This window comes from Sminthopsis crassicaudata, chromosome 3 (assembly GCF_048593235.1).
Source record: "Sminthopsis crassicaudata isolate SCR6 chromosome 3, ASM4859323v1, whole genome shotgun sequence".
NCBI classification, from domain to species: domain Eukaryota; kingdom Metazoa; phylum Chordata; class Mammalia; order Dasyuromorphia; family Dasyuridae; genus Sminthopsis; species Sminthopsis crassicaudata.
In genome coordinates, this window is record NC_133619.1 from 214,136,851 (window position 1) to 214,164,700 (window position 27,850).

At 34.2% G+C, this 27,850-nt stretch overlaps 2 protein-coding genes across 3 annotated transcripts in view; one reads left to right on the plus strand and one right to left on the minus strand.

Annotated features, from left to right (window-relative positions):
* The window catches only part of CTPS2 (CTP synthase 2), a gene marked incomplete in the record, with an annotated part of 155,377 nt that overhangs the window by 70,984 nt on the left and 56,543 nt on the right, over window positions 1-27,850 (plus strand).
* Window positions 1,658-11,269, minus strand: S100G (S100 calcium binding protein G). 2 transcript variants are annotated; one of them, XR_012487929.1, is made up of 5 exons: window positions 11,193-11,269; window positions 9,555-9,700; window positions 5,362-5,624; window positions 2,986-3,147; window positions 1,658-2,870 (listed from the first exon to the last, which is right to left on the minus strand). XR_012487929.1 is itself a non-coding variant. In XM_074299910.1 (3 exons), the coding sequence occupies exons 2-3, from the start codon at window positions 9,690-9,692 to the stop codon at window positions 5,520-5,522; spliced, it is 243 nt and encodes an 80-aa protein (XP_074156011.1). In that variant the 5' UTR covers window positions 9,693-9,700; window positions 11,193-11,269; the 3' UTR covers window positions 5,333-5,519. The 2 variants fall into 2 exon arrangements, 1 of the variants encoding a protein (XP_074156011.1); XM_074299910.1 differs by lacking the exons at window positions 1,658-2,870; window positions 2,986-3,147 and having other exon boundaries at window positions 5,333-5,624.

A 27,850-nucleotide genomic window follows, 5' to 3' on the forward strand; every position in this document is an offset into this window, starting at 1 on the left:
AAAAAAAAAGTTGAGGTTTATAATCAAGCAACTTATCCTGAGGCATATATTTCATAACCTTCCTGAAGCATATATTTCATAGCCTTTCAGAAAAACCTCATTATTTTAAAGGATGGAACTTATAACCTTATGGAAGCAATAGTTGAAATCCTGAGAAGGTCCTAGGACTAAACCTGGGGATATGTATTTAGAATGTTTGGAACGGGTCAGAAGAGTAAAAATGGTAGTGATGAGGTTTAGATTTTTGGGGTCCCTTTAGTAGGGAACCAAATGATAAGGTCTAGGTTTAGGGAACCAAAATGAGATTAGGGTTTCTGGTGGTCAGAGAGTTAAATGATAAGGTCTAGTGGCAGGTTCGGTGTTCAGGGAACCAAATGGAGAGGTTTGGCTCCCATTGCACCCCCTTGGGATTTGGCACAAGGGTAGGGAGTTTTGGGAAATCCCCTTCTGGCGATGCAGAGATTCTCTGTAAAGGAATTTACAGATCCAAAAACCTAGATTGATAAAAGAGGTTTATTATAGGGAAGGTTAGAAATCCTGACAGAGAAGCATAAAGTCTCATTAGGGAAATAGGTGAGGATAAAGAGAGGATAACACTGGAAAAGAATATTATTCCAGTGGGCAGAGGCTTCTTTGCTATGGCATGGCATGTTTAGAACCTCTGCAAAGAGAGGATTTTAGTTTGGCTCTTTTATAATAGGAGCTTTGGCTACAAGCAGAAGGGAACTTGTGGGTGGAGTCCTAAATTGGCTCATCTACTCTCTGGGTTTCAGCTTGAGCTGGAATTCAATGAGTTTCTTCAATTCAATAGAACTGGAATTCCTTTTGCTAGGTAACAGAATGAAACTGAATTGTTTGCTTTCCCTCGGGTGGGGTCCCTCACTGAAGCAAAGTTGAAGATTTTCTCCTTCAAGGATTTTTAGAGTTTTTGGGGTCCCTTCTTCAGTAGAAAGTACATTTTAGAGGCTAAGGGAACTTGTCTAAGACTGACTGGCATGTCTGCAGCAGAATTTAAAAGCTGCTCTGGACCTTTTTATATCTATTTAATGAGGGAAAGGAAAGGGGGAACCCCATTTCTCGGTGCATAGATAATCCCATGAGGCGCAGTGTCCCCTGTAAAATGAATTTACAGGCCCGAAAACCTAGATTGATAAATAAAAAGTTTATTGTAGGAATTTGGAAGTAAAGTTCAGTTACAAAGATGCTAGGGCCAGAGGTGGCCGCTGGGCGGGCAGGAACCCCTACATGGCTGGAAGGATACCATGTGTTGGCTGGGAGGGCTCCTGCCAAGAGGGCATTCCGGCTCACCTCTTTTGTACCCAAAAGATGATGGGCGGTACCCTTAAGTTCTTGGTGGGCTTTTCAGTTAGCTCAGATCAGGTGAGGGCTGGGGGAAGCTGAGCTGAGAGTGGGGGCTGGGCCCGGATATTCAAAGGGTGCCTTTGACCAGGATTTGTGAATCAAGGTCAGCCACGGGTTGGGCAATTAGAAAGGAATCTTTCAACCCCCATCATATTGACGCATAATTATTTTTCCCTACAAAAATTTTGTTGATTTTGTTGCTTGCAAATCATCTGTAGCAAAGAGTAAAAAGGATATATAATATAATGCTTAGGTCCTGAGATAGCCCAGACAATAAAATTCAAGACAGCCAAAGTGATTGTAATTTTGATAGCATTTATTATTGGCTGGGTCAACCTCTTGGTAGAGTTCTGTCCCAAACAGAAGTAGAGACAGGCTTATAAGCATCCTTGTTCAGCCTTGCAGTTACAGTGACTCGACTTTCCGCTTATAAGGGGAAAAATAGGGGGCTTACAGGATGTCTGACATTGTTAGGCAAGTATTCTGTCTGAACATAGTTGAGCAAGCACTTAAAACACTTCCCTTAATTTAGTTTAAGCAACATTTTCCTATAAGCCTGAGGCCCCTTGACCCAGGGATGAGGGGGCCAGTCTTTTGTCCATTTCAGTCCAAAATAAATTGGACAGACTGTTCTGAGAAGGGCATCCATAACTTATGCAGAAACTTTAACAAAAAGAAAAAAAAAGTCTTTACCCTTGTTTATTATAGTAACTACAGTCTTCCTTCCAGAGTTCCTTATGGCTGATATCCATTCAGGCTTACAGCTTTGATGCTATCCTTAACTCTTCTCTGTGCTCCCCATAACCAATCAGTTGTCAAGTCCTGTCCAGTTTACCTTTGTAACATATCTTAAATGCTCCTCTTCTCTGTTACAGCCACCATCCTGCTTGGACCCCTGTATCACCTCATGCCTGGACCATTCCAGTCATTTGTTTGCTTATCACAGTCTATTTTTCCATTTATTAAAGTGATCTTCCTAAAGCTCAAGTCTTATCATGTCCCTGTTGTTCAGTAAACTCCAGTGGCTCCTTGTCATTTCTGGGATCAAATGTAACGAGCTCCTCAGAGCCCAGTATAATGTGCTCTCCTCTCCCTACCTTTTAGTCTTCTTACATTTAGTTCCTCCTCTTCTCCCCCACCCTCCAAATCTTTGATCTCGTAGCACTGGCTTTTTTACCATTCTTCCTACTGGACTTTATCTCGAAAACCTGAGTATTTTAATTGGTCATCCCCCAATTCCTGGAATGCTCCTCCTCTTCCATTCTTCCTCCTAGCTTGCCTCAAGTTTTAGCTGAAACCATTCCTGATATGAAGTCTTTCCTAATCCCCTTAATTTTAGTGCTTTCTTCCTGTTATCTCCAATATATCCTACATATAACTTGTTTGCATTTTGTCTTCCCCTGTTAGAGTGTAAGCTCTTTGAGGGCAAGAGCTTTGTATTCCCAGTGCAAAGTCTCCTGGCATATAGTAGGTATTTAACAAATGTAAATTAACAAAATAGAGCACAGCTAGAGATGAGGGCTGGATATGTAGATCTGGAACTCCTTTGTCTCCCTAAGATTTAGCATAGTCTCCTGGCACATAGTAGGTATTTAACAAATGTATATTAACAAAATAGAGCACAGCTGGAGATGAGGGCTGGATATGTAGATCTGGAAGTCTTTTGAATAGGTGAATCTTAGGTGAATCCGTAGCAGCTGAAGATGCATTGAGAAAGCATGTATAAGGGCCAGAGAAAGCCCTGTAGTATTCTCACATGTAAGGGGTGGGACATGCATATTGATTCTGTAAAAGAGAGAAAATTATCATTTGGACAGATAAAAAAGAAAATCACAACAAAGAAATGTTGTGAAAACCTGGAAAGGATAGGGAGGGTATACAGAAGGAGATTGCTATTTTCCTGTCTTGCAATTCTATTGCCTTTGGACTTTAAATGGAGAAAGGTAAAATAATTCTGTTGGTAAATATGTGCTTTAAAGACATGAGATTCTTTGTACTAATTAGACTTTGAAAAGATAATTATTTGGGTTCTTATGTTAGTTTAGTCACTTCTTGGTTTTCATTTTTATTTTGTCAATATGAAATGTAATTCTCTTGAATTTTTCTCTTTAAGCTTAGCGCCTTCATTTCTTTAATTAGGAACTCTGCATAAGAGCGCTCAGTGCCATAATGAATCAGTTTTTAATTTATATAGTCTGATTATTTCCTGCATACTGGATCTGTCATGATATTCTTCATCAGAATATTCTTATATCTTGACATTCACTTTTAGCATGTTTATTTCATCAGTTGGCCCTTGTTATTTATGATTGAAGGGACCTATTTTTGACTTATCAAATATGTCACCCTCTGTAGCAAAGTTGATTCTATTTATTACCCTGGAAGGCTTTTTATTCATCATACTTGATTAGTAGGATACTACAGACAGGTAATGGACTTTATCTAAAACAGAGGTTTTACCCTGGAGTCCTCAGAGACCTTCCCTCCCACACACCAGGAATCTACTGTTAGATTTCAGGGGCACTCTACACTTGGATGGGAATAATCACTTCTCTATCTCAATATAGTTGGTTTACTTTGTAATCCAATATATTATGTACTTTTGAATTTAAAAGCTTATTCATTCTTATAAGCTTACCCAGTCTCTCTCTCTCTCTCTCTCTCTCTCTCTCTCTCTCTCTCTCTCTCTCTCTCTCTCTCTCTCTCTCTCTCTCTCTCTCTCTCTCTTTCTCTCACTCTTTTTCTCTCTCTCTTTCTCTCTCTCTCTCTCACTCTGTCTCTCTCTTTCTCTCTGTCTCTCTCTCTCTCTCTCTCTCTCTCTCTCTCTCTCTCTCTCTCTCTCTGTCTCTCTCTCTCTCTCACACACACACACACACACACACACGTTAAAAACCATTTAGTTGGGAACTGATTTTTTTTTTTGTGGTGAATTTAGATTGTAGAGTGACAATCTCCCTCCCCGTACTTTTCCCTTACTGTATACTATAAATTTCAAGCCTTTCCCACTTACTGTGTAAATACTGTATATTATGACAGTTTTGGATGTATTCCATGTAGAACTGAAAATCAAAGTGCTAATATATACTGAATAGCACTGAGTCAAGGACACTTGGATAGATAGATTGCTCAGTTTATTAGTTTTACTTTTTGTTTTATTTAGGAGCTTTATTTAAACTTGGAGTGTATTTCCTCTTGGAGTTTTTCATTGTTGGAAAGGTGGGTTTAGGGAATGCTTTTCTAGTGGTTCATGGAAAAGGCCCTTGATTAAGAGGACAGGTTATTTCTTAAAGGCATGCAGTGTGAAATGAAAACTCCTGAGAGTCTTCCCCTCCCAGATTGGTTCTTTTGGAAAGGTAAACTAGGCCATCTTTTGAGTCAATTCTTAGCCTTTAATTACTAAATGGGCTTTGTTTCAGACAAACTTAAAAAGGCCAATGTCTTCTGCTGCTTCTGGGGCCATCCCCAGTTGTATTGATCTATGTTTTGCTAGTGGACTCTAATAAACTTTGGAAGAGAGAATGAACTGGAGACTTTGCACATCTCTTCCTCACTTAAATCCACTTCATTTGCAAGACATCACCCTCCTAATGTATGTCACCCCTTTTTTGAGAACAAAGGATGAACAACAGGGTGGCATGGGATCATAACCAACTGCCTCATCACTAGAGGCTTTTCATTTTTTTTTTTTTTTTAATTTGGTTATCATGGACCCTTCTGGTAGTCTGGTGAAACCTAAGGATCCCTTCTCAGAATAATATTTTTTAAAAGGATAAAATATAGTCTATTGGACTGACTGCTAAGCTAACCAACCAAATGAAAATAAAAATGTAAATTTTTTTCTCATCCAAGTTTATGGGACACTATGAAATCCATCAGACTTAGGGGAGATTAATAAACTCTGATTTAAGAATCATTTCTCTATATCAAGCTGCCTTCTCCTCTGCCCTCATAAAGTTTCTGTGGAAAAACATTTACAAAGTGAAGAATATTTAAGAATACCTTTATTAATAACATATTGATTTCCTGACTTGAAGTATACAATGCTGAAGAATAAAAACTTGTGCTTAATGGTAGTTACTGAAGGATTTTGTGACTTATGGCTAGAATAGAACTCTATCTTGGTAGCATGCTGCTTGAATATTCCCCAGGGTATGAGCTCACTGGGATATCTTTTTTATCAGGATCTGGAATTCCTCAAAACTGACTTCTCCATCACCATTCTTGTCCAGTTCTTTAAAGAGGTCATCCAGGCTGGTTGGTCCCTGGTTTAAGATAAATAAGGTTAGTGAGTGGTGAAGAGGGAGAGCACTAGCCAGCCAGAGTTTATTTCTACCAGTAAACAAAGGAAAAGTGTTGACTCTGCTTTGTTGAAAAGGTTGTGAATATATGCATTCAGGGGAACTTCTAATTGTGTTTTAGTAATGAGGAAACTAGTTGGACTTGATGTTAAGAACATTTTAATTTAAATCCAACTTCAGATATTTATTAACTAAGAGATCTTGGATAAAGTTATATATCCTGTAAAATCTGTAAAATTATTATTTTAAAAAATTTGTAAAATTTCTAAAATGGGGGTAATAGTTGTGAAGATTAAGTTAAATAATGCATACAAAGTGCTTTGTAAACCTTAAAGCATTATAGATGAATGGGAACTGCCTTTAATTATATTACTTCATAACATCAAAATGTGGCTACCTCAGGCATAGGTAATCCCTCTTTTCAACTCAGTGGACTCAAAACTAGGCTTTAGAAATAACAATAGCCCATGAAGTTCAAATAGGAAATATGTAACACTTGGCTGCCACATCAGGAAGTTGCTCCTACTTCTCTGTGTAAAAATATAAAAATAAGAGCTCTAGATCTAGAAAGGATCTTCTAGTCCAACCATCTAGTCCATCCCTCTCATTTTACAAGTGGGGAAACTGAGATCCAAATAAGTGAATTAATTGCTTAATATTACACAGAATTGAGATTTGACTTTAGAGTTTCTGACTTAACTCCTTTCTACTCTGCTAGATTACATTGCTTCCTAATAAATATTATAGCTCATATTTATATATCTCTTAAGCTTCACAATGTTTATAGACTAAGATTTAAAAGGATTGTCAAAATTCTTTTTTTTTTTTTTCCCTGAGGCTGGGGTTAAGTGACTTGCCCAGAGTCACACAGCTAGGAAGTGTTAAGTGATTGTCAAAATTCTTAAAAGACCATTTACTAAGTTATAATAAAGTTACAGTCTGGGCTCATAAGTGCACTTTACTCATGATCCTTGACACATTAAAGTTTTACACAAAGAACCTTTCTTTCTTTATAGCAATCTTGTGAATACGTAGTCCAAGGATTATTATGTCTTCTTTTTAACTGTAGAAACTGAGGCTTGGAGAGGACATGAAACTAATAAGTGGCTATGAATTAGAGTTCAAATGTAAGTTATTTGACTCAAGGAAAAAGATGGAAATTATTTTGTTTTTATTCTTAAGGCAGCTTCAGATGAAAATGATAAATGTAGGCAGACTCCTAGGACTTTGAATGAGAAATTTTGGCGATGTGCCATAATTATAAAAGTAAAATATAAATACTATTCTGTTTCTAATATATGGACACAAAAGATGTGCTTTTATGTTGAAGTTTATGCTAAGCATGAATGAGACTGTAATTCATCCATTCACCATGGTGAAACCCTGTATGTGCTTGTTTTTTTTAAGTGAGTAGATCATTCAGTAGGGCCAGTTAAATATATTTGGAAAATAAAACTTCTTTCCTTCTTTCCTTCCCTTTCTTCCTCCCATCTTCCTTCCCTTCCTTCCTTCCTCCTTCCTTCCCTCCTTCCCTTCCTCTCTTTTCTTCCCTCCTTTCCTCCCTCCCTCTCTTTCTTACTCCTTCCTTCCTTCTTGTTTTTTAAAAAAAATCTTTCAAAGAACTTTGGAGTATTTTGTTTCTTTGAACCTTTAAAATATGCTGAAATGAATTATCCACATCATTTTCTTATTTTTTTTCCTTATACTTATTTTACATTTCTTAGGACTGAATCTTAAAATATTATTCTACTTGAGCCCACCCTCCAGAGGACAGAAATAAGAGCAAAAGGTTGGAGTTATAGATAATAGAATTTGCCCGAACACAGAATTACAGTTTTTGAGATTTTTTTTTTTTTTCAGATGGGCAATCATGACCCATAGGTAGAAAATGGTATAGTTGGAATTTGGGCCTTAATTCTTCTGTCTTCAAATCTAGCAGTCTTTTCATTGTTCCCACTTTGCTTCCCAGGAGAAAAACCCCATCATTTTAGCAGTCATAGTTGAGACAGGTAGGTGGCAGAGTGGATAGAGCACTGGCCCCAGTGTCAGACCCCAGCCTCAGACACTTAGCTCACATCACTTAACCCAGAATGTCTCCAAAGACAAAACATAAAAACAAAGTTGTGGGATATTATTGTGAGGTTTGTTTGTGCTTTGGGTAGGAAATGGGTTAGATGGTTCAGGGGTTCTCAAACTACAGCCTGCGGGCCAGATGCTGGTGATGGCAAATGGGCTGAGGGGCAGAGACATAGTGTGAGCTTTTGTTTTTACTATAGTCCAGCCCTCCAACAGTCTGAGAGACAGTGAACTGGCCCCCTATTTAAAAAGTTTGAGGACCACTGGAGTAATAGTAATAATAACAATAATAACAACTCATTCATTTAGCACTTTACTAATAATATCTTATTTTATACTTAAAAACAACCTTGGGAGATTTGATGAATGGGAGATAGTCTGATGAAATTTAGGCTAAGATAAGATAAATTACTTATCCAGGGTCATACAGCTAGTTAAGTGAAAATAATAGCTAATATTCATTCAGTACTTTAATATTTGAAAAATATTGTCCCATTTTATGCTTACAACCATCATAGGACATGAGATAATATGGGATGAGATAATATAAATGACTTACCCAATCATGTAGCTTAATAAAGTGATGGAGACAGGATTTGAATTGAGCTCTTCCTGACTCCCAAGTCCAGCATTCTATCAGCTAGGCAACTTCACTATCCTAACATTTAAAAACTATTTTTTTAAGATAAGCTGATCCTTTGTTCAAGAACTTGAGGACTAGAGAAGTAAAGGTAGGGGAAAAAAGAAAGGGAGAAAGCATTTTTTTCTCCACGGCATCACCTATTTCTGAATAAAAACTAGGAAGTAAGGCAACTTTATATAAAATAAATCATTGGAAGGCTGTATAGGATTCTAAGGAAATAGAATTCTGGAAGTCAAATAGCATAATGCTTCTTTTCCATAAGGAGGAGACTAAAAACAAGCAAAAGTGCAGTGAAGACTCATCTCCTTTGCCCCCACGAAAAATGTAGATGTATTTTTATTTGGACAGTTTTAAAATAACAACTCATAGCAATAAGTTGTTATGTCAAAAGGATATCAGTCCATTTCCATTAATTGTCTAGAAATCATTTATTGCCTTTTAAAAATAAGTCCTTTTGAATTAAATGGGTAGCCCTAAACAACATAAAAAATAATCTTGTCTTTGAAGATTTAGAGATTTAGCTTTCTTTCTTTAATTAGAACCCATGGAGAAAAGCACATCATAAACTTGACTATATTTATTATTTATATTGACTATATTTATTATAAGTATTTTTTTCTTTTTTTCTTTTTAGAGGAGTAAGGGAAAATGGAAGGAAAAATAAAACAAATATTTATTACTTAATAAAAGCATACCAATTCATAGTATCTCTATGTTATTTATCATGTCACTTAGAAATATAGTACAAACTAAACTTTCACTGTTAGCTCTCAGCTTGGCTTCCACCCTCTCAGTCCACTGCTTAACCTCACTAGCATCTGTCTCCAAGAAAATGATGGATTTTATTGAGTTGGAACCTGGTGAGCTAGCTCAAGTACCTTCGGGGAGGTTACTTTGTGTTTTACCTCTTTTTTGGAGGAGATTTGCCTTGCAGCAATCAGGGTTAAGTGACTTGCCAGAGTCCCACAGCTTGCAAGTGTCTAATGTTGGATTTGAACTCAGGTCCTCCTGATTCAGGATCCAGTGTTCTATCCACCATGTCACCTAATTACCCCTATGTTTTACCTCTCACTTAGGTATCACAATATATCCAGTTCCTCTCTCCCAGCTTCATCCTCATTCATGCACACATATACCCATCCTAAGGCTAGGTGGGGCCACTGAAGTTCACTCACCTTCAGTAAATGTGGGAATTCTGTCTTGATTAGCAATTTCAGTTCATCCTTACATAGCTGGTCAGGATCACCCTCCTTAGCTGCATATTTTTCAAACATTTTTTTGAGTTCTTCAGGGGACTTTTTCAATTCACTCATTTTGTTTCCTGTAAATTTAGAGGAAAATGGATGTGTTGAAAAAAAAAATATATATAAAGGGTCAAGTTAAAGGACAAGGCACATCAACCAATGCAAAAATTTGCTTAGGTATTTTAAAATTCTGGTCTTTCTTAAATATGGCCCAAACATAATTTCATTGGTTCAAAAAACCCTTGGGAGGCAGCAGTGCCTATTGGTGACTGCACTGCTGATTTATAGACTTAGAGACTTTCCTGGAGGCCCTGAGGGTTAACTACTAGCTGGGGTTCATACAGTTATTTATCAGAAGTGGTATTTGAACCTTGCCTCCAAGGCTAACTTTCCATTCCTTGTACTCTGCCTCTTCTGTGGCCTCTTAATTCTGAATACTTTTAATGGAATTAAGCTGTGCTTTTGAGGAAGAGATAAGAAATTGTAGTAAGAGCGGGAAGGGAAGATGCATATGATAGATTAAGATGATAGGGTCACTAGGAGGAATTAGCTGATGCACTGCAGTATCTCTCTCTCTCTCTCTCTCTCTCTCTCTCTCTCTCTCTCTCTCTCTCTCTCTCTCTCTCTCTCTCTCTCTCTCTCCCTCCCTCCCTCCCTCCCTCCCTCCCCCTCCCCCCCCATTTTCAACTTTCCTTGTTAGTGGAAGGTAGAATGGAATCTGAAGCTGAGAAATCGTTACATTATTAATAGCTGGTAACAACTTATTTTTTTAAATTTTAAATTAAATTAAAATGTAAATTTTTTTTCTCCTCTTTTATTGTAGCACATCTAGATTGTTTGGGATGTACCTTTGGAGGTACATCTGAGAACACCAGCTTAATCTCTTAAATTAGTAGGGACACTGCCAGAAAATATTTACCCTTTAGCCTGTTGAGAGAAATAATACCTTTCAATCCATCCATTCTTTTTTCCCCCCAGTTAATTTTTATTCTTATTCAGAACTTAATTAGCACCAAATAGATTGGGCATTTACATCTCCACAGAAATAGAAGAGAAAAAGCGGATTATATACAAAGTCACAGGTTTTCTTTGATTAAAGTTTGCTTTTCTTTTAAAATTTGTTGACCTGTAGTTTTCAAAGCAATGCTTCTCTGGTTCTTTTCTGGCTTTCTTTCTGGAATGAACTCATTCTTTTTTTTTTTTTTAATTTTATAATTATAAAAATTTTTTTTGACACTACATATGCATAAGTAATTTTTTTTTATAACATTATCCCTTGTATTCATTTTTCCAAATTTAACCCTCCCTCTACTCCCTCCCCTAGATGACAGGCAATCCCATACATATTAAATGTGTTACAGTATAACCTAGATACAATATATGTGTGTAAATACCATTTTCTTGTTGCACGTTAAGAATTGGATTCCGAAGGTATAAGTAACCTGGGTAGAAAGACAGTAGTGCTAACAGTTTACATTCAAATCCCAGTAATGAACTCATTCTTATAAGGAAAATACATAACTAAAGTGAGCAGTAGGAATTTCAGATAAAAATTAAAATTGGATTTACCTGGTCTGCCTTGCACAGCTGGAGGAGTCCAAAGAGAATGCAAAGAACTAAGGAGGTTCCCTCGACTATTTATAGTATTTACAGACACATGCCACCCTGATTATGAAATTTTCCTTTTGTTTGCCATTTGCCATTTAAAGGTAATAATTAATGGCTTTGGAAACTTGAGCTGAAGACCTGTGTGAACCTCAAAAGATAATTTTATAATTAAGGGCAATACACAATTAAGGGCCACCTCATCTATATTGCCTAATGGTCCAGAGTCCCAAGAATAATTTGAATTTTTTTTTTTGGGGGGGTCTATTTTCCCTTTTGAATTCTAGTGTTTGCTTATTTTATATTTTGAAAAGTATGAATAAACTTTTTAAAAATTTTAATCTAATTAAGCACGAATTGATCTTTGAAATATAATCATTATATTTCTCTCTCTTCTTTCCTTAACCTAAGAGATTCTTAGCTTTCCTTTAAGTGTAGCTTATGCATTGGCTCCTATACTGACTTTATTTAAAATTTTTTTTTTTATTTTCTCCAGGTCCCTTTTGAAGTTATTTTGTATTATTGTTAATGGATGAGAAGTAGGTTGGTTTAGTAGTTACAACACTGGATTTAAAATCAGGGGGACCTGGGTTCAAATAGTTTTCATACTTATTAGTTATGCTACTCAATAAACAGTTATTATGTACCTACCAGGTATTTAGCATAGTATTATGCTAAATACCGGGGATACAAATAAATATTAAAAAGAGTCCTTGCTCTCAAGGAATTAACAGTCTGATTTGTGTTCAAATGAAGTTATATATGAAATACCTTGGAAACATGAGGCAGAGAACAGGGAGATGGTAGTCTGAATGAATCTTCAAGTGTGATTAGCTCTTTCCTTTCCTTTTTTTTTTTAATAATATTTTATTTTTCCAAATACATGCAAAGATAGTTTTCAATATTCACCTTTGCAAAACCTTGTGTTCCAAATTTTTTTCCTTCCTTTTCCCCAAGACAGTTGAACAATCTGTTATAAGTTAAATATGTGCAGTTTTTCTAAACATATTTCTATATTTGTCATGCTGGACAAGAAAAACCAGACCAAGAGGGAATAAAATACAGGAAAGAAATAAAAAATAAGCCTACAGTAACAATAACAAAAAGATGAAAATACTATACTTTGATCCACATTCAGTCTCCATAATTCTCTCTCTGCATATGGATGGTACTTTTCATCATTAGTCTACTGGAACTGATTTGACTGTTTTCTTTCTTTCATTTCTTTTCTTTCTTTCTCTTTCTTTCTTTCTTTCTTTCTTTCTTTCTTTCTTTCTTTCTTTCTTTCTTTCTTTCTTTCTTTCTTTCTTTCTTTCTTTCTTTCTTTCTTTCTTTCTTTCTTTCTTTCTTTCTTTCTTTCTTTCTTTCTTTCTTTCCTTCTTTCTTTCCTTCTTTCTTTCCTTCTTTCTTTCTTTCTTTCTTTCTTTCTTTTTTAATATTAGCTTTTTATTTTCAAAATACATGCAAAAATAGTTTTCAATATTAACCCTTGCAAAACTATGTGCTCCAAATTTTTTTTCTTCCCTTCCCCTCACTCCCCTCCCCTAAAAGACAAGTAATCCAGTTTAGGTTAAACATATGCAATTCTTCTATACATATTTCCACATTTATCATACTGCACCAGAAAAATCAGCTCAAAAAGGGAAAAAAATGAGAAAGAAAAAAAATCAAACAACAAGAAAAAAGGTTAAAATACAATGTTGTGATCCATATTCAATTCCCACAGCCCTTTCTCTGCATGTAGATAACTCTATCACAACTTTGTTGGAATTGGACTATTTTCTTCATGAAGAAAAAAAAATCTCTCAAATCACTTCTCTGAAATATGGGGAAAAGAACTTCAATTTTAAATTTAAAAATTATTATTGCTATATTTCATTTTTTACATTGTCTAAATTTTAATGTTCAATTTCTTGGTTACTTGAATAAGTGGAAGAATGATTTTGATTTTTAGATTCTTTGGTGAACTGTTTTCTTCTATATCTACCTCCTTTCTCCCAGAATACACTTTATAGATTATCCCTAAAGCTTTTTAAAAATAAACTTTATAAATGACTGCTTTTCATCTAGAAGTAATATGATCTAGGGAGCTTCTAAGGTTTCCCCAGGGAACTGAATTTTATTTTATTGGAGTAGCATTCTGTGAGGGAATAAGTACCTTTCAAGCCCATTTTTCTCCTGTTTTCTATAAGTTATCCCAGAGCACCTTTTGAAGTTTTTAGAGTATTCTTCTTCATCCTTTTTTTGGTATTGTAAATACCCACTATGGCAGCACTTACTTTTCTATAACTCCTTGTAGAACAAGAGGAAAACCTTTTATTATGTGATCTTTGCTTCTCTGTTCAGCATTTCACTATTTTATTCATGTTTATTATTAAAGTATTTGGTATGAAAGACATGCTAACTGTATATAGTTATAACAAAAGGAATTTGGTCTTCAGTTGTAAAAAAAAAAAAAAAAGAAAGAAAGAAAGAAAAAAGAAAAAGAAAAATTGGGGAAAGGAGACTGGTTCTGTGATTCACTGATTTAGGCAACTCCTAGATAAAGAAGCTCCTTCTTTCAGTATCTTTTTTCCATCTTATACTCTTAGATAGTTGCCTAGAATACTGAGAAGGTAAGCAACTTGATTAGTCACATAATCAGGACATATTAAAGATAGGACTTGGACAAGGTCTTCTTAGTTTTGTGGCCATCTCTCAATTCACTACTTCATTGTTGTAATTTAATCATTTTTCATTCATGTCTGACTCATGGTGATCCCTTTGGGGGTTTCTTTGGGCAAAGATATCAATTCCTTCTCCATTTTACAGGTGAAAAAACTGAGACAAATCAGGTTAAATGACTTGCTCAGGATCACACAGCTAGTAAGAGTCTGGGGCAAGATTTGAATTTAGGAAGATGTACCTTCTATAACTACCCAGTATATGAACTATAACTACCCAGTATAAGAACCCTGGTTTTCCTGATTCCAAAATCAGCCCTTTGTCCACTGTGCCTTTTACTGTTTATAAGAATTCCTCTCATGTTGACTTAGAAAATACCATACAAAATTATGTTTTTATGTTTTGTTAAATTTTTATTTATTTTGCTAAATATTTCCTTTTTACATTGTAATCTGATTTGAGACTTACTCCATGTGTTTGAAGCTTCTGATGTAGACAACAGACATTCTGACTTTGTTTTGAAATTTTAATTAGAATTCACCCACACATTATAGCAAAATGGTAAGAAAAAAAAAAGTTCTCGATATTTTATAATAGTGGGTTATGCTAGAGTCCTGTGTTTTTTAAATGAAAGGGGTTATGATTATTTTTTAATTCTAATAAAGTTAGTCTTTTCCATATTCTCCCTCTAAAAATCTACACATAAAAATCATAGAGGGACTCTAGGTCCCTGTTTGCCTCGGTTTCCTCATGAGAGGAGAAGGGAATGGCAAGCTAGTATCTTTACCCAGAAAACCCCAAATGAGATCACAAAGAGTCAGATGTGACTAAAAAATGATTGAACAATAATACATTTAGAATTAAATTGTTATATCAAGAAAATTGTTTCCATGAATGTATTAGGAAGCTTAGTTATTACTGATGATAATGTCATTATTTGTGACCAAATCTGGAAGCAGTACTTTTCTTTCAGGAACAAACACTTGGTAAAGATGGTTGTACTTTTGCATAGGAAAAATGCGTGTGTATATATATATATATATATAGTATTTTTAGGACATACACATATCTGTACTTCATTGTAAAGATACCATTGTAAAAAAAACTTGGGTCAATAGTGAATACAAGCAAACAAAGTTTTTTAGGTAGTTTTAAAAAAACAGGTTCACCTAAATTTTCTTTTTTTTTTTTTCTTTTTTCCACTTGGATTATTTTCATCTCTTTTTCTTTCTTCTGTTTTCTCCCTTTGGAAAATTTTTTTTCAATATAATGTAGGACTGTTTTTGCCCTTGTTTTTTGTTACATGTATCCCTAGAGATTAATATAATTCCTAGCACATAGTAGATACTTAAATATTTTGTTGATTGAGTAAAAGGAAGAGCATTTTCATCAAGGAAAATATTGCAGGCCAGGGCTGGCTAGATTCATCCTCTGGTAGTTTAAGATGAATAAGATGAGATATTTGCAATCCATTCAACAGTTAATAAAAAGAGAGCTACTTCGCTCTAGTAAGGAAAAGATTTCCAACAAGGATATGTAGTGAGGATACTGAATTGATTCAGCTAAGTGCAGCTCTTTGATTCTGAGTTGCCCTTGATTGTCATCATGTTATATTAGGGAATAGCTGGAGCTTCTTGCAACTTTTTGTTCCCAGACAACTAGGAAGCAATGTCCTGAACCTCTAGCTTTGAGCTAATTAAATCTCGGAATATTTTTTAAGAAACAAGAACTAACCTAACCCACGTGGTAGGTTAGTCTATTATTATTAACTATAGAGTTAATCAGTACTTTACAGTGTCCCAGGTACTATATTAAGTACTGGAACACTGAAAAAGCATAAGGCTTGGTTCTTATCTCTAAATGTAGTGGAAGGTATTTTGTTGTTGTTTTGTTTTTAAGGGGGTAGAGTGGGAATGGGTTTGAAGATGTACAAGTAGACCCATAATTGTTATAGGGACTTCCTCTACCAATAAAAAATCAATACTTGCTTTACCACTTATAGTCTTAAAGAGTTGCCTAGGGGCAAAAAGGCTGGTGATTTGTCCATAATCATATAAGTAGGCAAGATTTGAACTCAGATGGTCCTGACTCAGAGACCAATTCTTACTTGTACTACTCTTGGGAGGATATAAGATTTGTTTGATTCATTAAAGAATATAAAGACTTATTATAGAATAATAGATAAGTACCCACAAAAGTCCAATTTCACTGCTTCATCATGTATAGAAGGGACTTTGGGTTCTCAAAAGCTGTGCTAGTTAAGCACAAGCTCTGCTGGATTCTTTGAAGTGGAAAGACATTGGGTGTGGACTTGATGATGGATTGTAAACCTGTTGTCCAATGACCAGGCTAGGTGAGCTCCAAGAGGCCCATCTCCAGGTTGTCAAGGAGTGATGGGTGAATTTTTCTGTTGACAGCAACTCCCCAAAGACCTGTTCCTAAGTTATTAAAGGTTTCTGATCTGTGTTAATGAAAGGAGAAACCATACTGCAGAAATAACAGATTTATGAGGAATTGGAAATAGAAGATCATAGATTTATAACTGGAAGAGGACTGGTCTTTTATAGACAAGGACAACAAGACCTAAAGATTTTTAATGATATACCCAAGTTCATACAGGTTGACAATGAGTGGCAGACCTGGAGTTCAAACTCAGGGCCTCTGGCTTCAATTTTCTTTGTATTGCCACATGTTGTCTCCTTTAGTATATGATAAAGTACAAAAATGGAAATAATTATCAGGATATGTGTGGTTTACCATTTCCTTTTATGAAGGAAATGGGGCTTTAGCCTGGGCCTTGAAGAAAAATAGCATTAGATAAGGAGAATGAAGGCAAATGGTGGGGACTGGGGTTTGTGAGTGAAAACACGATTAATCACAGATTAATCACAGCCATGTATTTTAAGTGATAATGAAGTTTCAGATAGTGAAGACATTAGCTTAGAGTTTAAAAAGGAATAAGAGGTATGGTGCTGAGCAGTAGAATGTAAGATTCTTGAGGGGGCTATGTACTTTTTTTTTTTTGGTCTGAGTTTCAAAGTGTCTGCATAAATTTGGTGCTTAAAAATATTTGTTGAATCATTCATTTATTTCTGTTTTGGTAGATAAGATGAGACCAGATTATGGAGGGCCTTTCATGCCACAATGAAGAATTTAGATTTCATCCTGTTCAATTTAATAAGCTTTCTTCTCCATGTCAGGGTCTGTGTTACATGAGGGTGACAAGACAAAAATTGAAGCAGTCTCTTTCCTTAGAAAGCTTACATTCTATTGGAATCCCAAGAGCCATTAGAATAGGAGAGTGACATGATTAACATGAAATAGTATTGAATGGTCTAATGCTGGTTTATATTCAAATATTGGACTTGCATCAATACTTAATTTGTATGGTGGTAGTATAAAATATAAAATAATTTTTTTTAGAAATGATAAAACAGTAGTAATGAACAGAACCAGCTATACCTAGCGAAAGAACACTGGGAAATGAGTGTGAACCACAACATAGCATTTTCACTCTTTCTTTTATTGTTTGCTTGCATTTTTGTTTTTCTTCCCAGGTTATTTTTACCTTCTTTCTAAATCCAATTATTCTTGTATAGCAAGACAACTGTATAAATATGTATACATATATTTATTTAACATATGCTTTAACATATTTAACATGTGTGGGACTACCTGCCATCTAGGGGAGGGGGTGGAGGGAAGGAGGGGAAAAGTTGGAACAGAAGTTTTTGCAAGGGCCAGTGTTGAAAAATTACCCATGCATATGTTTTATCAATAAAAAGCTATAATTTAAAAAAAAAAAGAAAGAAAGAAATGATCAAACAGGCCATGAGAGGGACTGATTTCAGAGAGCTAGAAAGCAAAGTTGTAGATTCTCTCTACTTTCTAAGCATTCAGATTTTAAAGCATGCAAAATTATATGCCTTAAAGAATGAAGGCAAGGACTAGTTAACCAACCAAGCCATCTAGCAATAAGAAAACTCATTAAAACTCTTTCACCCTCCATATGCAAAGAGTCATTTAGGAATCTATGATAAGGAAATTTAGTTTTCTTTAGACTTTGCTTAAATCAGTTAGGTCATAGGGAATGACTTGAACCCATTGCACTCTTTCTGGTAGTAAATTAGGTGGACTTGCAGAAAGCAATGGTAAAGGTTAATGAGGGTTATTTGGTCTTTACATGGAATTTTACATCTGCTAAAGCTGTAAAACCATTTATATTAGTTACTCATTGATCCATTTTCCTTTTTCTACTATAGATGGCTTAGTTCCAAGAGGTGTTCCTACCCTTGGGACTAGATTAAGTTTGACTATATCTAAAATCAGAGTTTCCAGGAAGAAGGTTGTGGGAACCAAGTAGTTTCTATGAGTGTGGAGTATATAAATAAGATATTTCTGTTTTAGATTTAGGCTATTCTCATAAAGGAACAATGAGAGTGTTTTCTCAATCTTTGTCAATGAAGAACAATTTCTTGAGATGATATATGCTACATTCTTTCATCTCAAATTTATTCATTCCTTCAGTAAACATTTATTAAGTACCTGTTTACTGTGTACCAAGTACTGTCTTGAGCATTGGTGAGACAAAAAGAGACAAATGACAGCTTCTGCTTATATTCTGAGTTCTTTCCAAAGTAAAAACAAAGTAAAAATTGTTTCTATTTAGAAAAATCTGTCTCACCAGACTTGTTCATAAAGAGAAATAGTAGTTTTGCTTATAAAATAAGTTACAAATTAACATAAATTTAAACTTATAAATTTACTAAATTTAAATAGAAATCTTTGTATGTTCAAAATAAAATAATTTGCTTATGGAAACATAATTAAGTCAGTAAATTATCCTGCATAAATTGATCCCAATTATATACATAAATGTACACATATAAATAAGTAAATATATGTGTATATACACACGCTTATTATGTGTACAATCACCGAGGATATATGATGCATATATATTAATATGTTCATACCTAATATATGCATAGGAAATTGTATAGAATACTATACTTAGGAAGATTAGAATAGAATTAATATTTTGCCTCAGAATGTGACCATTAACCCCTCTGAGTTTCAGTTATGTGTAGTGGAGATGAAAATAGTATCCAGAATTATTGTAAGGATTAAATGCAAATCTTAAAGAACTATATAAATATTAAACTGCATTTAAACACACATTATTATTAACAGCAATCTGACACTTATTTTAATAAAGTGCCAAACTAAGCTAAAAAATAACTCATCTTTCTGAAGCTTTTTATCTTTCAAGCATATGCTGCATAGAGCATATCCAATTAGTTGCTACTTCTGCCTGTATTTTTCCTCCAATTCCTTGACCTCACGATTCACTTCTTTTAGAGAATTTAGGGCTTCTCCAGCCTCCTTTTTACCTTGTCTTCACTTTTTCAAATTTTTATTACTAAAGCAGCTATTTTTGATCAAAGGACCATTGCTACAATTTGGTGATCTCTCCATACTCTAATTTCAAAAAAGAATTCAATTTATTTGCTCTTTGAAAGGTAGTGGGCTGAGTGAATCAATACTCTAGTATAAAGGTTCAACTAATAGGCTCCTTTTTAAAAGATTGGAAATCCTATTAAAGCCCCAAGTAGCTTTATTAAACTTGTAAAAGGAAGCTGCCAGTCCCCAAGGCCTGTCTGTTTAGTCATTCAGAATAGGGCAGAAATTCCCCACAGAATTTTCTGGCAATATGGTTTTATTTTTCTCATTTTTTCCAGCAATATGACTTTGTGATTGTACTGTACTTTGCATGAGTGAATGTTATATTTGTCAGCTATTGAAGAGATAGCATAGATGCTAGATTTTCTAGGGTAGAACTGGATACTTAGAGTTGTCTTCATGGAGACAGAGTTCCTGATTCAGCATTATGTTTGTTTGGTTTTTTTTCCCCCTTGTGAATTTATAGTGGGTGGAGCTTCCTTATCTGAAGTTTCCTAGAAAATACTTGAATCCCTTGACTGCTATTAATAATTTCTTGATTAAATATGATTGGGATAAGATGAAGGGGAGCATTAGCTACTCTATAAACTAGTTATATAAAAAGTTCAACTGCTAATAATTACTAAAGGGCAAAGAGTTGGAAAGAAAGGTCAAGGCTGAGAGTACCAAATGAAAGAAAGAATTAACTTCAGAGTCAATTACTTTATCTGGCTGGAAAGTTTCTTTTTAAAAATTTTAATCTAATTAAGCACGAATTGATCTTTGAAATATAATCATTATATTTCTCTCTCTTCTTTCCTTAACCTAAGAGATTCTTAGCTTTCCTTTAAGTGTAGCTTATGCATTGGCTCCTATACTGAATTTATTAAAAATTTTTTTTTTTTATTTTCTCCAGGTCCCTTTTGAAGTTATTTTGTATTAATTGTTAATGGATGAGAAGTAGGTTGGTTTAGTAGATACAACACTGGATTTAAAATCAGGGGGACCTGGGTTCAAATAGTTTTCATACTTATTAGTTATGCTACTCAATAAACAGTTATTATGTACCTACCAGGTATTTAGCATTATGCTAAATACCGGGGATACAAATAAATATTAAAAAGAGTCCTTGCTCTCAAGGAATTAACAGTCTGATTTGTGTTCAAATGAAGTTATATATGAAATACCTTGGAAACATGAGGCAGAGAACAGGGAGATGGTAGTCTGAATGAATCTTCAAGTGTGATTAGCTCTTTCCTTTTCTTTTTTTTTAAATAATATTTTATTTTTCCAAATACATGCAAAGATAGTTTTCAATATTCACCTTTGCAAAACCTTGTGTTCCAAATTTTTTTCCTTCCTTTTCCCCAAGACAGTTGAACATTCATTAACATGAAAGTTAAATATGTGCAGTTTTTCTAAACATATTTCTATATTTGTCATGCTGGACAAGAAAAACCAGACCAAGAGGGAATAAAATACAGGAAAGAAATAAAAAATAAGCCTACAGTAACAATAACAAAAAGATGAAAATACTATACTTTGATCCACATTCAGTCTCCATAATTCTCTCTCTGCATATGGATGGTACTTTTCATCATTAGTCTACTGGAACTGATTTGACTGTTTTCTTTCTTTCATTTCTTTTCTTTCTTTCTCTCTTTCTTTCTCTCTCTCTTTCTTTCTTTCTTTCTTTCTTTCTTTCTTCTTCTTTCTTTCTTTCTTTCTTTCTTTCTTTCTTTTCTTTCTTTCTTTCTTTCTTTCTTTCTTCTTTCTCTCTCTCTCTCTCTCTCTCTCTCTCTTTCTTTCTTTCTTTCTTTCTTTCTTTCTTTCTTTCTTTCTTTCTTTCTTTCTTTCTTTCTTTCTTTCTTTCTTTCTTTCTTTTTTAATATTAGCTTTTTATTTTCAAAATACATGCAAAAATAGTTTTCAATATTAACCCTTGCAAAACTATGTGCTCAATTTTTTTTCTTCCCTTCCCCTCACTCCCCTCCCCTAAAAGACAAGTAATCCAGTTTAGGTTAAACATGTGCAATTCTTCTATACATATTTCCACATTTATCATACTGCACCAGAAAAATCAGCTCAAAAAGGGAAAAAAATGAGAAAGAAAAAAAATCAAACAACAAGAAAAAAGGTTAAAATACAATGTTGTGATCCATATTCAATTCCCACAGCCCTTTCTCTGCATGTAGATGACTCTATCACAACTTTGTTGGAATTGGACTATTTTCTTCATGAAGAAAAAAAAATCTCTCAAATCACTTCTCTGAAATATGGGGAAAAGAACTTCAATTTTAAATTTAAAAATTATTATTGCTATATTTCATTTTTTACATTGTCTAAATTTTAATGTTCAATTTCTTGGTTACTTGAATAAGTGGAAGAATGATTTTGATTTTTAGATTCTTTGGTGAACTGTTTTCTTCTATATCTACCTCCTTTCTCCCAGAATACACTTTATAGATTATCCCTAAAGCTTTTTAAAAATAAACTTTATAAATGACTGCTTTTCATCTAGAAGTAATATGATCTAGGGAGCTTCTAAGGTTTCCCCAGGGAACTGAATTTTATTTTATTGGAGTAGCATTCTGTGAGGGAATAAGTACCTTCCAAGCCCATTTTTCTCCTGTTTTCTATAAGTTATCCCAGAGCACCTTTTGAAGTTTTTAGAGCATTCTTCTTCATCCTTTTTTTGGTATTGTAAATACCCACTATGGCAGCACTTACTTTTCTATAACTCCTTGTAGAACAAGAGGAAAACCTTTTATTATGTGATCTTTGCTTCTCTGTTCAGCATTTCACTATTTTATTCATGTTTATTATTAAAGTATTTGGTATGAAAGACATGCTAACTGTATATAGGTATAACAAAAGGAATTTGGTCTTCAGTTGTAAAAAAAAAAAAAAAAAAAAAAGAAAGAAAGAAAGAAAAAAGAAAAAGAAAAATTGGGGAAAGGAGACTGGTTCTGTGATTCACTGATTTAGGCAACTCCTAGATAAAGAAGCTCCTTCTTTCAGTATCTTTTTTCCATCTTATACTCTTAGATAGTTGCCTAGAATACTGAGAAGGTAAGCAACTTGATTAGTCACATAATCAGGACATATTAAAGACAGGACTTGGACAAGGTCTTCTTAGTTTTGTGGCCATCTCTCAATTCACTACTTCATTGTTGTAATTTAATCATTTTTCATTCATGTCTGACTCATGGTGATCCCTTTGGGGGTTTCTTTGGGCAAAGATATCAATTCCTTCTCCATTTTACAGGTGAAAAAACTGAGACAAATCAGGTTAAATGACTTGCTCAGGATCACACAGCTAGTAAGAGTCTGGGGCAAGATTTGAATTTAGGAAGATGTACCTTCTATAACTACCCAGTATATGAACTATAACTACCCAGTATAAGAACCCTGGTTTTCCTGATTCCAAAATCAGCCCTTTGTCCACTGTGCCTTTTACTGTTTATAAGAATTCCTCTCATGTTGACTTAGAAAATACCATACAAAATTATGTTTTTATGTTTTGTTAAATTTTTATTTATTTTGCTAAATATTTCCTTTTTACATTGTAATCTGATTTGAGACTTACTCCATGTGTTGGAAGCTTCTGATGTAGACAACAGACATTCTGACTTTGTTTTGAAATTTTAATTAGAATTCACCCACACATTATAGCAAAATGATAAGAAAAAAAAAAGTTCTCGATATTTTATAATAGTGGGTTATGCTAGAGTCCTGTGTTTTTTAACTGAAAGGGGTTATGATTATTTTTTAATTCTAATAAAGTTAGATAAAGTTAGTCTTTTCCATATTCTCCCTCTAAAAATCTACACATAAAAATCATAGAGGGACTCTAGGTCCCTGTTTGCCTCGGTTTCCTCATGAGAGGAGAAGGGAATGGCAAGCTAGTATCTTTACCCAGAAAACCCCAAATGAGATCACAAAAAGTCAGATGTGACTAAAAAATGATTGAACAATAATACATTTAGAATTAAATTGTTATATCAAGAAAATTGTTTCCATAAATGTATTAGGAAGCTTAGTTATTACTGATGATAATGTCAATATTTGTGACCAAATCTGGAAGCAGTACTTTTCTTTCAGGAACAAACACTTGGTAAAGATGGTTGTACTTTTGCATAGGAAAAATGCATATATATATATATATATATATATATATATATATATATTATTTTTAGGACATACACATATCTGTACTTCATTGTAAAGATACCATTGTAAAAAAAACTTGGGTCAATAGTGAATACAAGCAAACAAAGTTTTTTAGGTAGTTTTAAAAAAACAGGTTCACCTAAATTTTCTTTTTTTTTTTTTTCTTTTTTCCACTTGGATTATTTTCATCTCTTTTTCTTTCTTCTGTTTTCTCCCTTTGGAAAATTTTTTTTTCAATATAATGTAGGACTGTTTTTGCCCTTGTTTTTTGTTACATGTATCCCTAGAGATTAATATAATTCCTAGCACATAGTAGATACTTAAATATTTTGTTGATTGAGTAAAAGGAAGAGCAATTTCATCAAGGAAAATATTGCAGGCCAGGGCTGGCTAGATTCATCCTCTGGTAGTTTAAGATGAATAAGATGAGATATTTGCAATCCATTCAACAGTTAATAAAAAGAGAGTTACTTCGCTCTAGTAAGGAAAAGATTTCCAACAAGGATATGTAGTGAGGATACTGAATTGATTCAACTAAGTGCAGCTCTTTGATTCTGAGTTGCCCTTGATTGTCATCATGTTATATTAGGGAATAGCTGGAGATTCTTGTAACTTTTTGTTCCCAGACAACTAGGAAGCAATGTCCTGAACCTCTAGCTTTGAGCTAATTAAATCTTGGAATATTTTTTAAGAAACAAGAACTAACCTAACCCACGTGGTAGGTTAGTCTATTATTATTAACTATAGAGTTAATCAGTACTTTACAGTGTCCCAGGTACTATATTAAGTACTGGAACACTGAAAAAGCATAAGGCTTGGTTCTTATCTCTAAATGTAGTGGAAGGTATTTTGTTGTTGTTTTGTTTTTAAGGGGGTAGAGTGGGAATGGGTTTGAAGATGTACAAGTAGACCCATAATTGTTATAGGGACTTCCTCTACCAATAAAAAATCAATACTTGCTTTACCACTTATAGTCTTAAAGAGTTGCCTAGGGGCAAAAAGGCTGGTGATTTGTCCATAATCATATAAGTAGGCAAGATTTGAATTCAGATGGTCCTGACTCAGAGACCAATTCTTACTTGTACTACTCTTGGGAGGATATAAGATTTGTTTGATTCATTAAAGAATATAAAGACTTATTATAGAATAATAGATAAGTACCCACAAAAGTCCAATTTCATTGCTTCATCATGTATAGAAGGGACTTTGGGTTCTCAAAAGCTGTGCTAGTTAAGCACAAGCTCTGCTGGATTCTTTGAAGTGGAAAGACGTTGATGGATTGTAAACCTGTTGTCCAATGACCAGGCTAGGTGAGCTCCAAGAGGCCCATCTCCAGGTTGTCAAGGAGTGATGGGTGAATTTTTCTGTTGACAGCAACTCCCCAAAGACCTGTTCCTAAGTTATTAAAGGTTTCTGATCTGTGTTAATGAAAGGAGAAACCATACTGCAGAAATAACAGATTTATGAGGAATTGGAAATAGAAGATCATAGATTTATAACTGGAAGAGGACTGGTCTTTTATAGACAAGGACAACAAGACCTAAAGATTTTTAATGATATACCCAAGTTCATACAGGTTGACAATGAGTGGCAGACCTGGAGTTCAAACTCAGGGCCTCTGGCTTCAATTTTCTTTGTATTGCCACATGTTGTCTCCTTTAGTATATGATAAAGTACAAAAATGGAAATAATTATCAGGATATGTGTGGTTTACCATTTCCTTTTATGAAGGAAATGGGGCTTTAGCTTGGGCCTTCAAGAAAAATAGCATTAGATAAGGAGAATGAAGGTAAATGGTGGGGACTGGGGTTTGTGAGTGAAAACACGATTAATCACAGATTAATCACAGCCATGTATTTTAAGTGATAATGAAGTTTCAGATAGTGAAGACATTAGCTTAGAGTTTAAAAAGGAATAAGAGGTATGGTGCTGAGCAGTAGAATGTAAGATTCTTGAGGGCAGGGGCTATGTACTTTTTTTTTTTTTGGTCTGAGTTTCAAAGTGTCTGCATAAATTTGGTGCTTAAAAATATTTGTTGAATCATTCATTTATTTCTGTTTTGGTAGATAAGATGAGACCAGATTATGGAGGGCCTTTCATGCCACAATGAAGAATTTAGATTTCATCCTGTTCAATTTAATAAGCTTTCTTCTCCATGTCAGGGTCTGTGTTACATGAGGGTGACAAGACAAAAATCGAAGCAGTCTCTTTCCTTAGAAAGCTTACATTCTATTGGAATCCCAAGAGCCATAGGAGAGTGACATGATTAACATGAAATAGTATTGAATGGTCTAATGCTGGTTTATATTCAAATATTGGACTTGCATCAATACTTAATTTGTATGGTGGTAGTATAAAATATAAAATAAAATTTTTTAGAAATGATAAAACAGTAGTAATGAACAGAACCAGCTATACCTAGTGAAAGAACACTGGGAAATGAGTGTGGACCACAACATAGCATTTTCACTCTTTCTGTTATTGTTTGCTTCCCAGGTTATTTTTACCTTCTTTCTAAATCCAATTATTCTTGTATAGCAAGACAACTGTATAAATATGTATACATATATTTATTTAACATATGCTTTAACATATTTAACATGTATGGGACTACCTGCCATCTAGGGGAGGGGGTGGAGGGAAGGAGGGGAAAAGTTGGAACAGAAGTTTTTGCAAGGGCCAGTGTTGAAAAATTACCCATGCATATGTTTTATCAATAAAAAGCTATAATTAAAAAAAAAAAGAAAGAAAGAAATGATCAAACAGGCCATGAGAGGGACTGATTTCAGAGAGCTAGAAAACAAAGTTGTAGATTCTCAGTCAAACTTTCTAAGCATTCAGATTTTAAAGCATGCAAAATTATATGCCTTAAAGAATGAAGGCAAGGACTAGTTAACCAACCAAGCCATCTAGCAATAAGAAAATTCATTAAAACTCTTTCACCCTCCATATGTAAAGAGTCATTTAGGAATCTATGATAAGGAAATTTAGTTTTCTTTAGACTTTGCTTAAATCAGTTAGGTCATAGGGAATGACTTGAACCCATTGCACTCTTTCTGGTAGTAAATTAGGTGGACTTGCAGAAAGCAATGGTAAAGGTTAATGAGGGTTATTTGGTCTTTACATGGAATTTTACATCTGCTAAAGCTGTAAAACCATTTATATTAGTTACTCATTGATCCATTTTCCTTTTTCTACTATAGATGGCTTAGTTCCAAGAGGTGTTCCTACCCTTGGGACTAGATTAAGTTTGACAATATCTAAAATCAGAGTTTCCAGGAAGAAGGTTGTGGGAACCAAGTAGTTTCTATGAGTGTGGAGTATATAAATAAGATATTTCTGTTTTAGATTTAGGAACAATGAGAGTGTTTTCTCAATCTTTGTCAATGAAGAACAATTTCTTGAGATGATATATGCTACTTTCTTTCATCTCAAATTCATTCATTCCTTCAGTAAACATTTATTAAGTACCTGTTTACTGTGTACCAAGTACTGTCCTTAGCATTGGCGAGACAAAAAGAGACAAATGACAGCTCCTGCTTATATTCTGAGTTCTTTCCAAAGTAAAAACAAAGTAAAAATTGTTTCTATTTAGAAAAATCTGTCTCACCAGACTTGTTCATAAAGAGAAATAGTAGTTTTGCTTATAAAATAAGTTACAAATTAACATAAATTTAAACTTATAAATTTACTAAATTTAAATAGAAATCTTTGTATGTTCAAAATAAAATAATTTGCTTATGGAAACATAATTAAGTCAGTAAATTATCCTGCATAAATTGATCCCAATTATATACATAAATGTACACATATAAATAAGTAAATATATGTGTATATACACACGCTTATTATGTGTACAATCACCGAGGATATATGATACATATATATTAATATGTTCATACCTAATATATGCATAGGAAATTGTATAGAATACTATACTTAGGAAGATTAGAATAGAATTAATATTTTGCCTCAGAATGTGACCATTAACCCCTCTGAGTTTCAGTTATGTGTAGTGGAGATGAAAATAGTATCCAGAATTATTGTAAGGATTAAATGCAAATCTTAAAGAACTATATAAATATTAAACTGCATTTAAACACACATTATTATTAACGGCAATCTGACACTTATTTTAATAAAGTGCCAAACTAAGCTAAAAAATAACTCATCTTTCTGAAGCTTTTTATCTTTCAAGCATATGCTGCATAGAGCATATCCAATTAGTTGCTACTTCTGCCTGTATTTTTCCTCCAATTCCTTGACCTCACGATTCACTTCTTTTAGAGAATTTAGGGCTTCTCCAGCCTCCTTTTTACCTTGTCTTCACTTTTTCAAATTTT

Coding starts and splice junctions, on each gene's coding strand:
- S100G (XM_074299910.1), bottom strand. CDS start 9,692: ATGAGTGAATTGAAAAAGTCCCCTGAAGAACTCAAAAAAATGTTTGAA. Junction 5,625..9,554: donor AATTCCCACATTTACTGAAG/GTGAGTGAACTT, acceptor ATCTTAAACCAG/GGACCAACCAGCCTGGATGA.